The sequence below is a fragment of the Aplysia californica genome, unplaced genomic scaffold (assembly GCF_000002075.1).
Source record: "Aplysia californica isolate F4 #8 unplaced genomic scaffold, AplCal3.0 scaffold00300, whole genome shotgun sequence".
Lineage (NCBI taxonomy): Eukaryota > Metazoa > Mollusca > Gastropoda > Aplysiida > Aplysiidae > Aplysia > Aplysia californica.
This window is the reverse complement of record NW_004797570.1, coordinates 557,334-574,833: the sequence shown is the minus strand read 5'-3', so window position 1 is coordinate 574,833 and position 17,500 is coordinate 557,334. Positions and strand designations below refer to the sequence as shown.

Genomic DNA, 17,500 nt, shown 5'->3' with positions numbered 1-17,500 from the left:
AAACAGCTCAAACTGATTAAATAGCTTTTGCTTTGTTTGAGTAAAGAGAAGCACATCCACACAATAATGATCATTTAGAGCTGAGAAGAAGTCTGACAGACAGAAATAACAGGGGGAAAGTAAAGAAAAAGGAACTACCACTGGTGTTCTCCAACTACCCACAGATTAAATTCCAACCCCAACACAGGCACACACTGTCTATACTTCTTAAGCACCTGACAACTAAGCCCTTCCCTCATCAAAAATGACAAAACACTCCCCCCACTCCCCCACCCTCTCTCCTCCTCGCACTCTGTGAGCTCACCTTAGGCAGGTCTCCTAGCAAAATGTTGGCTACGGAGTACATCTTCTTGATCTCCTCAAACTGATCGGCCAGACCAAGACTGAATGCCTGGAACTGCAAGTTCGTGTACTGGCCCCCTGCAAGCACACAAACATCACAGTGTCAATGAAAGCTTGTTTTCTATGAATATCCTGTACCCTGCTCAACCCAAGTTGGCCCTTGTAAGTAGAGTGAAAGCAGCCCACCTACCAAATAATCTAAATTGTGCTGATGTGGAGTAAAACATGATACAGCATCCTAACATGAGAGACTAAAATATTTCAATAAATTTCCCCACATCAGAATCAAACTCAAGTCTTGTGTTAACGTCAGCAAAAAATGTAACTGCTACATCTTACACCACAGATGCAAGAACAAGAGAAAGGTCTTAAGTGACAGAATTTAGTTCCCTTCTCAACTCCAAACATGGCTACACAAAATCTACAAAACTATTAAAACAACTAGTAATATCAACTACAGGTATATCGGAAGAAACTTTAAGGACTGCTCATCTTTTCCTGCAGACAAGCATGATTATTCTTTTATTTGTAAATATATGTAACATTCATAATAAACTATATTATACACAATAAAAAAGAAAGACCGACAGAAATGTTCTAACATTACACTACCGCAGAATTCTATGAAATGCCACAAAGTGTCATCTCATCCAGAACCTAGAGCTTGCTCTCTTTCCACCACATGGGACTTCCTCCCATACACAAAGCTTGATACTTTACCTGGGATTTCATTTTTGTAGATGTCAGCGTTGCCACTCTTCATGGTTGCCGTGCACTCAAACGGTCCGTACAAGTTACGAGCCTGTTCCCAGTAGGCAGAGTATGCCGTCACATTGTCCAGATCCAGGCCTGAAAAAAAAATACAATACAGATAATGTTCAACTTTCAGAGTATTATTTTGTCCTTATAAAAACCAAAGTGACAGTCTTATCAGACCATAGAGTTACCCCCTTTTAAACTAGAGTCCGTACGAGGTTACGTGACACGGACACATTTGAGTTTGTTGGCGGCCATTTTTAATGTGGCTAAAAAGTTTGTTTACATGTGAGTGGGCGTGTCTCTGCTCTTAGTCTTACGTGTTTTATTTGATTCTAAAAAAAAGGTGCAAGCATGTGAAACCTCTTGTCCCTTTCTGGATTAACGTCTTACTGGTTCTGTCAGGCAGTTCAGTGATGTCTGTTTTCTTTTATTACATCATCTATTTTTAGTGCATAATATGTCTTATAGACACAAATAGTCACTCCGGGTTTCTTTTTTAAAACATAAAGAGCCATCAGTAAGGTTCTGGGCCATGTGAAGTTAATGTTGACTAGCAGCTAGATTTTTTCACAATGGGCAGGAAATTTCTTTATCAAACTGAAACAGTGTACTTTTTATTGTTTTGTTTTATTGAATGTTGTCCAAAAACACCTTAGTAAAGGTTTTTGTTTCAGTTATCACTACACTGGGTAGAAAAACAATTGACTAGGCTAAAAAACAACATTTAAGTTCACTTTTTTTATCTTTAGTGAGTCCAGAGTTGTCACAATTGTTTTACTAATGTCCAAAATTAGACTTACTTAAAACAGCAAAAGAAGGAGCTTTAGTTTAAGTGCTGTATATGGTCTACTTTAGTTCTTAAAATCAATATAAACCAAAGTTTAATACCGACATAAGAAAACACTACTTATAATTTAGTATACTTTTTTAAAAAGTGAACATATGAATGAAAAATACAGTTTCCTGTTCAAATGTCACAAGGGAAAGTTTAACTCGATTTAAAAAATACCAGTACATGTATTCATCATTTGTTTGACTGAATTTGCTTTATCAAGAGCTTCATTGCATTCCTACACCTAAAGGCTGAAAAACTCAGGAATTATTTTTCCTATGGCTCATCCTGATTTAATTTAATGCCAAACTCATATATCTGAGGGGTAGTAGTAGTAGTAGTAGTATAAGGTTTTACGGCGCTCGCAACTGCTAAGGTCATATGAGCGCGCGAAACACAAGTTGTTCACCTCTGCGAAAGTTCACTTCACGACTGGTAACTAATTTATTTTAAAATGCTAAAAAGTTAAAATATTCAAATTCGGTGTAAATACATTTGTGATCTAAAACAACTTTTAAGTAACAATAAAAATTTTTAATAATATCAGATTCACTTTACAACTCGCCATAAAGGCCAATGGCCTTTATAAAATTTAAAATTCTGCTGGGAACAACGACGGAGAAAATATCCTGCAATTTCTTGCATTTATAATATTTCCTTCGGATCTCTCCAAAGTCTAGACATTCTGTTAAAATGTGTCTAATGGTAAAATCTGTGTCGCATCCGACACAGAACGGCTTTTCCTCTCCCTGTAGGAGGTATTTGTGGGTCAGGGCCGTGTGTCCGATGCGTAATCGAGTAAAAATGACTTCGTCTCTTCTGGAGAGATCCGAAGGATTTCGCTGTTCTAGTCTGGGTTTAATTTCATATAATTTATTATTTTTCTGGTTTTCCCAGTGGCTCTCCCACAGACTGGTATCTGAGGGGGGCCGGGGGTGTTGGTATTGGGATTCGGGAGGAGAGAGAGGGTGGGGTGGTTATGGGAGGTTCCCATGACACCCACATCTTTTCATACTTCTTTTTAAAAGTTCTATAGGCCCTATACGCTTTGATTCGGTCAATAAGAAATAAACCACCTCGTAGATAAAGTGCTGATGAAGGAATAAAGGTTGTTGTTTTTTTTCTTCTTTTTTTTAAAGCCCATATCTCTATCTCTATCTATTTAATAATACATTTATTTGTAGATCTAGTTGTAGAAAGAACGTCGTATTATTGCAATTTAGTAATTTAGATATAGTACACCACAGCGCCCATGTAAAAAAAAAATCAACAAGAACCAAGCCTCGCCTGTCGCATATGAGAGAGAGAGAGAAAACATGCCTAACCCATTGCTTTAGCATGGACTCCTTCACACGACTTGCCACAAAAAACATGGCGGACGCCACTGTCAAATGTGGTCATCGCGCAGCAAGGCAAGAGAGGGGCGTAATGTATCTAGTACTATAGTGTACATCTATGTATCAGACAGACAGACAGACAGACAGACAGACAGACAGACAGACAGACAGACAGACAGACAGACACACACACACACACACACACACCTGTGTCAAGCTCTGTCTGCTCCAGCGAGGCGACCACAGCCCCCATGCTGGGTTGTGAGGTGAGCCCAGACATGGAGTCCACCGCCACATCCACCACGTCAGCCCCAGCCTGAGCAGCCGCCAACATGGCCGCCACACCCGCGCCCGAGGTGTCGTGAGTGTGCACGTGGATCGGTACATCGGGGTACTTGTCCTTGAGTGTAGACACCAACAGCTTAGCAGCCTGGGGCTTGAGGAGACCAGCCATGTCCTTGACACACAGAAGATACAGTTCTTAGTTTTAGTTATTACAGTTATACACCCATTTGCAACACAATCAGGTCATTTAAGTGCTGAAGATAAGTGCTGTTTACTAGAGTGTAGCATACAAATCAGTCAGTAGAGTATTGTACAGTAGAGTTTAGTTTCAGTTTTAGTAAGAGTTTAACGGCATTTGCAACACAATCACATCATGCAAGTACCGAAGATTACAGGTGTTACTAGAGAGAAATGTACTAAGAAAAGGAGGAGGAGAGATAAGGACAATAAATGTTTGATAGGAAAGAAGGAGTAAACCACATCAAAGCAACTGCCAACCACCCACTGTACAGTGGTGTATATACAGTCAGTCAAATAACTTACAGTAAAATGTACACAAAGTCAGATGAGTATTGTACAGTACAGTGATAACACAATAAGTTAAATATAGTGCAACAGAACATAGACATGAACGATAAACAATAGACTTAATACTAATCTATAGAATATTCTCCAGTAGAAAGTAGAAACAATCAGTAAAATTATCTTAATTTAGGAACACACAGAGACACTGTGTCCCAATGAGGAGCTGACAATACTTTCTAAAACCTGAGAGAAACTCATGATTGGCCACAGGGGCACTAAGTCAGCAACACCAGCTCCCTCCCCCCCCCCCTTCCGTTCCCTCTTATAGCCCTCCTCTGCAAAGCAGACAGTGTGTCTACCTTGATACAGAGGACGTGAGTTCCAGCCTTAACCAGCTCTCCAGCCAGCTTGGTGTAGTACTCCAGGTTGTACTTCTTTTTCTCCGGGTCAGACACGTTGCCCGTGTACGAGATGGCCGCCTCCACAACGCCACCTACAGGACAGGAGGAACACACAGAGAGGTACAAAGAGCTTTGCTCACGAAATGTGGGAGGGTACATGTATGCGTGAAGCCTCCCTTCCTTTACTGTGTAAATGTATTATTGCCCGCCCCCCCCCTCCCTCCCCTCCCCCCCACCCACCCACACCCACACACCCACACACACACACACACACACACACACACCAGAATCTAAAAACTAAGCATTTAGAAATTCTAAAAAATGATCAGGCACATGCAAAATTTTATCGTTTAAACAGTCATTTCGGTAAAAGGTTGAGGCTGCTATGACAGTGTGAGTTACACTGAAGACCAGCTTTACGACATTTACATCGCCTCGAACTACACTTTTTGGCACTAGTACAGTTGCATCTTGTGAGGCCTTGTCCACCTGGAGGGATTGAAAAATCACCGCTGAACGCAGTGAAACTATTTTTTCGGTGTTTATGTCGTCAGTGTTCAGAAGACGCTCAGGGCACAGATCGAACTGATTTCTGGAATACAAACCATTCTTGTCTGTCAATTATGACACCAACAATATTTCTAGGATCGCCTCTCCCTCGATCAACAAGTGGAACTGGCACACAAACGTTGTCACCTTGTTTGCCAGCTGACATATCGATGTTACAGTAAGAACATGTAGATCAATCTAGTTAATACGCGTAATCACTGAATATTTCAGTGAAAACGCGTAATCCCTGTACAGTGGTGGGGCTATTACGTGAATTCACTGAATGCTCAGTAGTAAAAACACGTAAAATGATAGGTCTAATTTTAGGGATTTCTCATAATCACTAGAAATATCAGTGATTACGTGAAACCCCTGAGTGAAATGGGGATTACGTGTATTCACTAAAATATTCAGATTCAGTGATTACGCGTATTCACTCACTAGGTACGCATTCTTACTGTAACATATATATATATTAGATGAATCAAGCCTTCTTCTGGCACAATCATCCATTAATACCATAGCACGTGAACCACTCCATAGAAGCTAAGGAAACATGTCACAGAGCAAAGTCATTATGTTTAAAAAATATTACCTGCTTTCCCTGAGGCTTCCATTCCAACAATGATATTTGGCAGATAATTCAGAGAATCAAAGATCCTGAAGATGTCCATTCCGTTCTTCACAGCCAAGTCACAGAACCTGTGGAAAAATTGTAGTCATTATTAACTTACAAGCAAAGATTAAAAAATGGGGACTGTGATGTAACATGCTCCAATCATCAATTCCTCTCTCTCCAACTCAGCATTCATTCATGTCCTTCAAATATGGACTCCACAGCCATGCATTACTTTGTAACAACACAACATCCACCTATTCCTGTGTCCCCAACTTAACATTCATCTATTTCTCTTTCTCAACTTAACATCCATCTATTTCTCTTTCTCAACTTAACATCCATCTATTTCCCTGACCCCCACTTAACATCCATTTATTTCACTTTCTCAACTTAACAATCATCTATTTCTCCGACCCCAACTCAATACTCATCGATTTCTATGACCCCAACTCACTTGAACACAACATTGTCTGGATAATTCGTGTATCCTACAGCATTGGCACCACGCAGCAACATCTGGAAGGGAATGTTGGGGATGAGCTTCCTCAACTCTCGCAGACGATCCCAGGGACACTCATGGAGGAAGCGGAGAGCCACGTCAAATGTCGCTCCTAGCACAAGTGAGAGACAGAAAGGAAATAAAGGATGTGTAGAATCAGTATTGTATATATTAAAATAAGAATATAGAGATTTTCCAAGCAACAAAACCCATTTAATTTTTTTAGTTTTAGTAGGGTTTTAAGGCGCTCGAAACTGCATAAGGTCATAATTTAAGTTTTCAAAGTCACATGTTAATTTTGAGTTCGAGTAGCACCAACAAGGTAACAGCCATTCAGTGCAGGGAAAAAGCATGACAGAAACAGCAGAGGGATAGAAAAGAAGTAGGACTTCAACTATTCTCCTGAACCTGTTATACCATCACACACGCACATAATATTAGGTCATAGATACATACATACCGAAACAAATAAATAATACACTACAAGCACGCCATTGCAGGTTGGTCCTGTGCAGCGCCCTGGGTTTTTTTTTAGTTAGAGTTATCTGGGGGGTTTTATCAAGGACACATACCAGTGACCCAACCACCCAAAAGGCATGTCAGGGGAATTTATTTTAAAGCAAGGACTCTCTGCAACAAATGTGCAGATGTTCCTTTAATAGTTACAAGATTGTCTTTCTGCTAAATGCTCAGCAGTAAAGAGACCACAGAATATTTGCCACTATTTACTTACAAAATAAACACACTTTTTCAGGCAAAAGACTGATACTCATCACACAGAAAAATGTTCACTCATTCACAACAGCAGTTCGTCCCGTAGCCTCTTAGGAGGAACATACCTTTATCGATAGCAGTGTTCATAACATTCATCCCCTGCCCACTCCTTTCAATCCCACATGGGTGGTTGGTGGGTGCTCTGGTGTAGTTAGCTCCGCCTTTCCTTTCTAACATCTATTACTTTTATCTCTCCTCCTTTTTTGTGTTCCTTACTCTCTTATAACACTTGTAATCTTCAGCACTTATGTGACTTGATTGTGTTGCAAGAAACAAAAAACACTTTTCTTCCTCTTATAAACCTTCTTCCCCCTCCCTTCTATTTCCTTTTCCTCTGCCCCTTCCTCATCTGCCTCCCTCCCTTCCCCCATCATTTCCCATTTCTCCACATCACCTACCTCCCCAGTTCTCCAAGCTGTACAGTGGTGTCATGCTGTGAGCACAGAAAGGTGCAATGCGTTTCAGATCATAGGTTCGAACTCTGGTGGCCAGCAGAGACTGGTGAGCATCCCGGAATGTGGTGTCCATAAGCATCAGTCCCTTGTTCTCTCGCACTTTCTTGGCAAATGCCTCAGGCCCATCCCTGAGCAGTACATCTCGGAGGGCAGGAGGGGGTGGGATAGCTGGAACAGACAGAAATATCAGCATCAAGAATCAGGAATTGGCACAGAAAAAACAACAACAATAACATCTGCAACATTGACCCCTTAATTTGTGGTACGTGTGTTTGAAACAACAGCAACAACGATAATAACAAACTAAATCATACCTCAATCTGGTGGCACAGCATTTTGACACAACAATAACAATCTAAAAAGTGCTTGCTTTCACAAAGCACTGTTGGATCACAAAGCCGTTTTTAATTGAGATGAAAGAAGAAACAAAAGGTATTCAACACAACTCAACCCCCCCCCCCCACCCACCCTTTCCTTTGCAGATAAACAAATACAGGTATGTCTTACATACATTAAATATTTTTCGGAGCCACTTGTACATCTGTGTGTGTTGTGTGCATTTACAGGGATCAATAAAGAGTAATTCGGTGTAAGATACTTTACATGTTTGGAGTGACTCTTGACCATTGCAGCTTCAACAGAAAAATATGTACTTTCTCCACAACAACACTTATTCATATTGTTTGAATATTTGTATACTCTTTATGTAAAAATTACAAATTAGGAAATTCAAGAAGGGACAAAACATGCAGACCATTAAGACTCATGCAAACCTAAATGGTAAAAAAAACTCATCTCGGGACGCTTATTACACCTTACAGCAAAAGATCAGAACTAATAATACTTTCCACAATATCTTAGCTTTCTTTTCCAGATACGCCATATCTACCAACCAATTATCTACCGTTTGCTCTTTTCTGAACTGAAACCTCCAGCTCAAGACAAAGACAATGTAACCATCCAGCATAGATGAAAGGACAATCCAATCAACCCTAATCTTCCAGGGGTGAACAGCAGTGACCACAGTGGTATGATTCACCACCGTCACATGTCACAGGGCACTCTACATCCAAAAACCAAACCATAATTTAAATAAAAATAGATATACATCGATCAGGAAATGTAAGAGGAAGGTAACTTCAACTCTGTCAGTCAGGGTCAATCCAGACAGAGTGGAAAAACAAAATCCCAACACACAGACAGAGGAAGTCAATTAAATCTCTTCCCATTCAGTACCGAGATGAGATGAGATGAGATAGGAAGAGATTAGATAAGATAAATTTGTATTGCCCAGATTCTGATTCAAACTCACACCCCATGTCCTAAACAACAAGGAGTCTAACCATTATACCACAGATGCTAATCTGGTAACTGGCAAGAGGAGTACAATTAGGCTGAGACTTCATCCAGCCAATGGTGAGCCAACACTACAAAAACTGCCTACCAGTATCCTTTTACCTGCAAGTCAGTACAGCTTCAATCATATGACAGAAATAACACTGAGAGGTTATCTACCGTTGGCAAAAGTCCCACAATAAGGAACATGAGATGAAACAACTCGATTTTTCAGGAAAGGGGCATGGGACTGGGAGAGACAACCTCCAATACTAAGCAACAACAGGGAAGATCAAAATCATGTGACGCACGGGACCCAAGACACAGCAGAATGAGGAGTGGGAGACCCCTGGCACCAAGTGGCACATGGGACATCACCCATCACAAAGCATTTCAGGTTCAGTTTGAGTAAAAGAAGCAAATCAATACGGTAATGACCGTTTAATGCAAGATAAAGCAAGACGGAAACACTGAAATAAAAAACAAAGCAAAATTTATAACAGTAAGACCTTCTGGTGGTGCCCTCCAAGCACCCTATCTATAAGCATTGTGCGAAATGAAGAACAGGAAATTAAACATAATGAAATGGGACTCTCGACTAACTGAGAATCTTCAAAACAGCTTAAGCAGCAAAACACAACAATACCTCCTTATCTTAACAGAAAACATCATGCCCATGGCAAGATGACCAGGCTATGATCACATCCTAAGTGTACTTCTTAGTTCTTTTCTAGCAAGACTTTTTCAAAGTCTCTTACATTTCACTGCCCACAAAAGTTTATGTTCTGCACAATTTGAGTTAAGAAAAGTGCATTGATACAGTAGCAGTTGTTTAAAGCTGAAAAAGGGCAAGACAGACAGACAGATAAAACAGAAAGGATAGTAAAGAAGTACAGCCTACTACAAGTGGCGCCCCCAACAGTCTGCTGACAAAAGTCTACTTACAATACAGTCATCACAATGTTCAACATACAAATACATCACAGAAATGGTATTGAAACATGCATTTGATTGGAAAAATAAATTAAATGTGTCAATATTGGCAGGCATGTTAAGTGAGGAAGTAAGCAGCCACCAACCACCAAAGCAACATGACATTCTCCGCCTGCATTCAGTGATCCATCACACAGACAGTGTCTGGAATGACCACTGCTTGTTTATATAGAGAGTTTGTATTCATATCTAATTATATATATATATATATCTTCCTCCACACCCCTGATCTTAAGGTAGGTAAGATCAAGGCCTTGTCATCTTGGATAAAGACAAAAACAATCTAGGAAGTCCCATGTCCATTACTCACATGTCAAAACTTCCCTACATTAAAAAAAAAAAAACCCCGTCACACTTGTAAAAGAATATGACACACCCTTAAACTTTTCTTGGTTCCAAACGTACTGACCATGTCTTTCCTAAATGAAATATTATAGAAATCAAGTCAAGATCTGAAAGGAGAGAAGCCGTACTTGGGCATTTTACCTTCTGTATGGCTACCACCAGGGTGAAGCTGTATAGTGGCTAATGCTTTCAGATCGTCTGTCTAGGCACAAAAGGCAATGTAGTTTACATATACCTAGCACACAGTCAAGACAAGACTGCTTTCTCAAAAATTTAGATTCTCTAATTTATGGCCAACTGAGTCACTGAATTTGATTCAACGAAAAGTTAAGTGAAAGCTGTCAGTATATTCTTTAACAATTTAGAGTTTTACTTTATAAATACACTACAAAGTGTAGTTAGTTGTATTTTTTATCAAAAGTTGACATGCCAAATAGAGCCATGACATAAAGGCAACATATCTCATACATCATGTATTACCTACTAATTCTATATCTCACCCACGAAAGAACTCATGTTACATCCTTCCCACCTACTACCTTCTTGTGTATACAAGAGGCAGAGTTGCATGCATCTCAAGTATAAGAAAGTATAATGAAGTGCTGTGCTCCGAAATGGAGGGGCGGGGGGACCACAGTATTGTAGATGTTAAAGTGCCCATAAAATGAAATCAACTTTCATCCCATGCCCATGTTTCAAAAGTTAAATCATGTCACTTGTTAGAGCAAATCAGTACCTCTATTGAGTGTTAGAACAGATGGACGGGGACAAAATGAAAACAAGTCTGTGAAGAGCAACCATCTTCATAACTGAGCAAAGATATTGCGTACATCAATTGCTAGAAAGTGACCAACAACATAAGATCAACAGAAAAGACTTTCATAAGACAGCAAAAATCATCACAGCCAAGCTGTCAGTCGCACAACAGCAGAGCTTACGTTATCATACTCATAATGTACAAAGATGTTATATTATTACTACTTAACATTGTTCTCTATGTACATGACTAGACACAATTGTAAAATATATTTGAGTAAGTCCACATTGCAACTCTTGTTACAACATGATTCACTCATCGTCAAAGGATCTGACAACAAATGGTGTAAGAAAAGTTGAAAATTAATAGGAAACAAAAAAACTATGAGAGCCAGCATGGCCGGCATATAACAAGAGCGCAATCACCAGGAAGCAAAACAAAATGAAAGAACTTGGCAGCATAGACAAAAATGACTGCCAGGCAGAGACAAGTGCTGGGCAATTATTTCAAGGCTTACCCTTCCCAAGCTGATCTGAAATGGTTGGTACACTCATTAGGAAAGGCATCGTCATCAGGGAGGGAAATTCACACCACCCACGGCAGAATATAAACTTGTGTAAGAACCATTTCTTAAATGCCCCCTTTGCCATTTCAAGCCACGTTTCAGGAAAATTCTTTAATAATAATACTTTTTAAAATCTTAAATAATGATAATAATAATAATTTTTCTTAAAATATAATAATAATGATAATGATAATAATAATAATAACAATAATAAAATAAAAATAACAATAACAATAATAATAGTAATAAATGCATTTATATACCCCATATCCATTTTCTACAGCATGCCTTTTGGTCTTGAGGCACGGTTGTATGCGATGAGTCCTGGGTTGAAAACCCAACAGCAATTTTTTTTTAATGTCCTTCTCTAAAAATTTCTCTTCTCACTTACTTTCCTGTTATCTAATCCTGTTATGTAATTAGCTTTCAAGTCGACTTTCAACTCCTCCCAAACTCACCCCCCCCCCTTACCCCAGGCCTCCTCAAGGCTCCTCTCTCCTTTACTCGAGACTCTTTCAACTGCTACTACTAATGTCTTCTTACTGCTGTCTTTCAGCCACACCCCTGATCTTAAAATAGGCAAGATCACACACCTAGCCTTCTCGGATCAGGCTGAAAAGTCTCTGAGATCCCTTGGTGTTACTAAAATCGATAAAAGTGGTCTTCAGCTGCCATCCAAGCAAATTAATTCCTATCAAAACTGAAAATACTCTAATCAATATAAAAACATAAAGTGCCTTCAAAATTGGAATGTGACTGCTTGAAGGCAAGGGGCCTTACGAGGTAGGAAAAATGGTCTCATATGTAAAATTCAAACCTGGAGGGGGATGGGTGCCACCATGCTATCCTTGCCTAAAACACACTGCATGAAAGTGAACACAACACCAGTGTCTCCAAGCCATGACCGTCAGAGGCGGAGACAGCAGGCACAGTGTTCAGCAATGCAGAACCCCCACAATCCCAGAAAGGTTTAAAGGACTCGTGACCTGTGAGCTATTATTACCCCTATCAGATCCTAGAACACTCAAAAACATTCACAGCTTCACAGGAAGCATACAGTTCAAGAAGCTGATTAAGCACAAAAACACCAACAAACTCATGAGGTCTTTCCCCATCTTTAGCCCGCATAGTACCATTATGTGTTATACGATTAAAACTAAAATGACTGATGGTGAAGTTTTTTTCTTTTACAATACCTGACAGAGGCAAGCCCTCATACTCATCAAAATTCTGAGAACCAACTTTACTTACATACTATCATACAATCAAAACTTTTTAAAAAGCATCTCTTGTATCTCCCCGGCTTTGACTCTGACATGTACATTGCAGCACCTTGCTTGACTATACACTGAGCGCCCCTTCTGTAATATTTCTTATCGAGGTCATAGCATGTGTCCTTGTTCATATAGTATCTGTAAGAGAGCTTTAGATCTTGATATCATGTGGTTTAAACGTAATTCTAAAGATGGCAGTCTCCTTGAAAATAATTAGGTTGCTGTTTGAAAATGGATTGTTCCTCAACTGCCAACTTCTTGGAAGGAAGGGGCAGCAGCAGGTGAAAGTTCCAATTTGGGTCAAAATTATCAATTTTGAGATGTGGGCATTTTTGGCTTCATCAGCCTCTCTTACAACTATTACATCGCATAAGAACCCCTTGTACCCTAATTTTGTCCCATATCAAGCATTTTAGTCACCACTATATCCTAGTAAAATCCCTTTCTTTTATCATCTGTTTTCTCCAAACACTGTTTTTCCATTATATATATATATATATATATATATATATATATATATATATATATATATATATATACATATATTTTTTTTTTTTTTTTTTTTTTTTTTTTTTTTAATAACAGAAAAGATGTAACACTATAAAATTTTTTGTTCAAATTACAATATATGAAATATTATTTTGTAAGTGGTGTCTGAAGTTTGAACTTTCACTGATTTTTTGCAGCCTTGAATACTACTTCAAGAAACAAAATTTATTTAAACGTTTATAATTCCTTTAGGAAAAAATCAAAACACAAATTTGTAGAACTATTGTTTCTTAACATGCATGCAAAACGACGACCTATTTTCATTGAATATACGTGAGATAACTGTATAAGACACATCAACAAAATCAAAAACGGCTGCCATCTCCATGGCAACAAACCTTTTTTCCTAAAATGTTATTGTGTCTAGAAGAATCCACACTATGCGTGTTGCACTATGTGTGAAATGTGGTGAAATCTGGTCCATAAGTAAGCAAGATAGCCCTCAGTTGCCGCCCCCCCCTCCCCCCCCCCCCCTCTTTAGACTCGGACAAACACAATCAGATCAACAGCACAGTGTAATATTCCATAAAATGTCACTTTTCAAAATGAGGTTTATCACAAGTAGTCAATTTGTCTACTGCTGATCAAGGGGTAATTCAGATGATGAAGATGCTGATTTTCCTTTACATTTCTCAAGCAGCATAATATTGTCATTGATAATTTTAAAAGGGGAAGAAAGCAGCATTGTGATAAGTAATAGATCAAAACCTAACATCGCGGGAAGGTAGGCTTGGCAAGCCAAAGCTAATCAAAGCTTACACAGGAAGGGATGCCTACAATTAAGCAACTGGCGGAACCAAGAGTTTCATTCAGAATAACATAGGGGTAGGCTTTTGTGTGGTGATGTTATACCATTTTGCTGCCTTTGCTTCTTACATCATCTTTGAAAATTGTTTAATGATGAGGTAGAAGCATCCTCTTATTTTAAGCTCAAGGGGCCAGGAGCCCCGTGGAAAGCTCAGAAGGAGAGGGTTCAAAGAGTAAAAGAGCTGGAGAATCATCTTGCAGAGAACAACTTTCCAGCAACCCCAATGACAGTGTCTATCTTGACAGAAATGTACGGGGAAGCAGCCAGCAAAAGCACATCTGCTCATGTGTCTAGCCTGCCATATAATATAAGTCAACTGTTTACAAGACGCACAAGTATCTGTAAGATAACACATGAGCCATTTATCACACAGCACATATTTCAAATCATGTCACACACCAGACAAGTCATTTGTCACATGACACACAAGTCAATTGTCACATGACACACAAGTCATTTGTCACATGATACACAAGTCATTTGTCACATGACACACAAGTCATTTGTCACATGGTACACAACTCATCTGCCACACACCGCACACGTCATCTGTCAAACACCGCACAAGTCATCTGTCACACACTACACACCGCACAAGTCATCTGTCACACACTACACACGGCGCTCATATGACCTTAGCAGTTGCGAGCACCGTAAAACCCTATACTAATACTAATACTAATACACACTACACACCACACAAGTCATCTGTCACACACCACACAAATCATCTGTCACATGGAGCACAAGTCATCTGTCACATGGAGCACAAGTCATCTGTCACACACCACACAAGTCATCTGTCACACACCACACAGGTCATCTGTCACACACCACCAAAGTCATCTGTCACACACCACCCAAGTCATCTGCACACACCACCCAAGTCATCTGTCACACACCATATAAGTCATCTGTCACACACCACACACGTCATCTGTCACATGGAGCACAAGTCATCTGTCACATAGAACACAGTCACACACCACACAAGTCATCTGTCACACACCACACAAGTCATCTGTCACACATCACACAAGCCATCTGTCACATGGAACAAAGTCATACGGAACACAAGTCATCTGTCACACACCACACAAGTCATCCGTCACATGACACACAAGTCCTCTGTCACACGGAACACAAGTCATCTGTCACAAGCCACCCAAGTCATCCATCACATGGCATATATATGAAATCACCTGTCATAAGCCAGTCATCTATCGCACAGCATATATAAGTCATCTGTCACACCATGCAAGTGTGTATCTATCATAAGACACAAAACCCACTCACCAACGGGAACAGGCGGCAGAGAAGGCACAACCTCAGTGGGCTTGAGGGTGGTGCCCAGCGGAGTGGACGGCCCATTGACCATCACATTGCCCAGGTAGTGCAGTAATTTCTGTGCACGGTTCTGACTGGCCGCGAAGTGGAAAAGGCCGGGGTTTTCATCAATGAAATAAGTGTCTACAGATCCCTTCAGGAATGTGTCATTTTGCAGGACATTCAGCAGGAACGGGATGTTTGTCTGCCAAGAGAAATGGAGAGGTATTTGTACCACGCTAAAGAAATGATTGTCTGCCAGGAGAGGGGGGGGGGGGGGGGGGTGGACCGGACGGCATATGTACTATATACTGCACAAAGAGCATGTCAACAACAGATTTGAAGCAAAAGTTTTAACAGAACACAAACCAACCAGCTCTGCCAATGAAAAAGCTAGTCATGAACAAAGGGACAAAAAAAGTAACACAACAGCTATCTTACAGCAAGCACACACCTCTACAAGCCTGCAGTATCCTGTTTCTGTGTTGACAAGATGTCTTACTGCTGTCCCCTGTCCCATTCTCAAATTGTTAGTTCATTTTGTGACAAGTCACTACATTGGTGTGAATAAAATACATTGACCTTTACGCTGAAGGAAATGTCTACAATTTAATGTCTGTATGGAAACACTTTTACAAGAAAAGACAATTCACAGTTTTTGCTATCCTCATAATGCTTACGCCACTCTTTGAATTTGTATTGAATTCACTGAATATGAAAACATGAAAGATGTGAGGCAACTAATAATGAAGCACACAAAAAAGCCTAAAGGTTGCAAGAGCTGTCTCAGGTCGACAGTAAGTGAAAAGAAAAAGACTTGACCCTTAGTTTGACAGTATCTTTAATCTCGACAATTTCCTCACCTTGACACCTCTGATGCGGAATTCTCTCAGAGCTCTCAACATTTTGGCGCAAGCCGCTGGGTGGTCTCTCGCCTGAGCAATCACTTTCACCAGTAGCGAATCATAGTAAGGGGAGATTACTGCTCCAGCAAAAGCTGAGGCACTGTCAAGACGGATTCCCATGCCTTCTCCACTGCGGAAAACCTGGTCAAGAAGAAAACAAATGTCAAATTGGCAGAGCAAACAAAGGTTTATGAGTTTGAGTAAAGGGACGCACTGTGGCATATTAACCGTCATATACTGCAAGGGAAAAGTAAAGACAGACAGATAGAAAGAACTTAGAGAAAAAAAAGAAGTAAAACCTACACTAACAACCTCTAACTACTTGTACAAAGTTTTATGGATTTACAACACAGGCACAAAGAATACGATGAACAAATAGTCCAAAGCAATTTTGACAAGACAAAATTTAATATTGACAGCAGAAAGGCCCCAGACAACTGTGACGTCACAATTTCTCAACTTACAGACACATCAAATTCACTTTATACACAATTTATCATCTCATACAACTAATCACTAATAAAGTACTTCTTCAACTGTTTTTATGGCGTTTCTGTCTCTGAAATTACATCATAAGTCACCCTCATTTGACCCTGGCCCCATTGAAATCGACCTCTTTGTACCACGTCAAGTCTAAGGAGAATTTTCCAGCATTTTGTACCACGTCATGTCTTCGGAGAATTTTCCAGCAGCATACTGAACCACTCTACCTCAATCCAACAAGTGACCTAATCCATTCATCTTGGTGGTCTAACCAGTCACTCGTGAGTAATTTACCTGAATATAGCAAGTGAGTAAAACCATTAAGTTCAATCTGGCACTTAACTTGACTTATTTACCTCAATCCGACCAGTGTCTGGCTGGAAGTTTCGGGATGGATCCTCAGTGGTCATACGGCACTGAATGGAACATCCATTGAGATGGATCTGTTCTTGTGTAAGGTTCAAATCCTCCAGTGTGTGGCCCTCTGCAATCTTAATCTGAGACTGCACCAAGTCGACTCTGATCAGGAAAAAAAAATTTTAAATTCCGATGGACTAATCAAATAACTGTCAACATCTAAGACAACATGGAACTTATTTTGCTTTTAAGATGCCTAGAATCTCAAGAACCGATATAGGACAGTAAACACTTGAGGTGACAATTACATTCTGAAAAACCCTTCCATCTGAATGCCAGATTAAATTCAGAAGCAGAAGCGGACAGGTTTATAAATGAGCATAGCATGAGAGCTTTTTAAAAAGATCACACTCATAACAGAAATCA

General features: G+C 39.9%; 1 protein-coding gene across 6 annotated transcripts in view; it reads right to left on the bottom strand.

Annotated features, from left to right (window-relative positions):
• LOC101855805 (pyruvate carboxylase, mitochondrial) overlaps nt 1–17,500 on the bottom strand; it is a 63,616-nt gene that overhangs the window by 7,114 nt on the left and 39,002 nt on the right. For 5 of the 6 annotated variants that reach the window (XM_005101828.3, XM_005101829.3, XM_005101830.3 and 2 more), the window contains exons 8-18: nt 17,074–17,236; nt 16,193–16,375; nt 15,300–15,534; nt 11,325–11,339; nt 7,321–7,545; nt 6,104–6,260; nt 5,626–5,732; nt 4,440–4,573; nt 3,478–3,727; nt 1,063–1,191; nt 305–420 (exon numbers count right to left, since the gene is read on the bottom strand). In XM_005101828.3, the coding sequence (XP_005101885.1) occupies nt 305–420; nt 1,063–1,191; nt 3,478–3,727; nt 4,440–4,573; nt 5,626–5,732; nt 6,104–6,260; nt 7,321–7,545; nt 11,325–11,339; nt 15,300–15,534; nt 16,193–16,375; nt 17,074–17,236 (1,714 nt within the window). The remainder of the gene's footprint in view (nt 1–304; nt 421–1,062; nt 1,192–3,477; nt 3,728–4,439; nt 4,574–5,625; nt 5,733–6,103; nt 6,261–7,320; nt 7,546–11,324; nt 11,340–15,299; nt 15,535–16,192; nt 16,376–17,073; nt 17,237–17,500) is intronic. The other variant, XM_005101831.3, reaches the window with a different exon arrangement.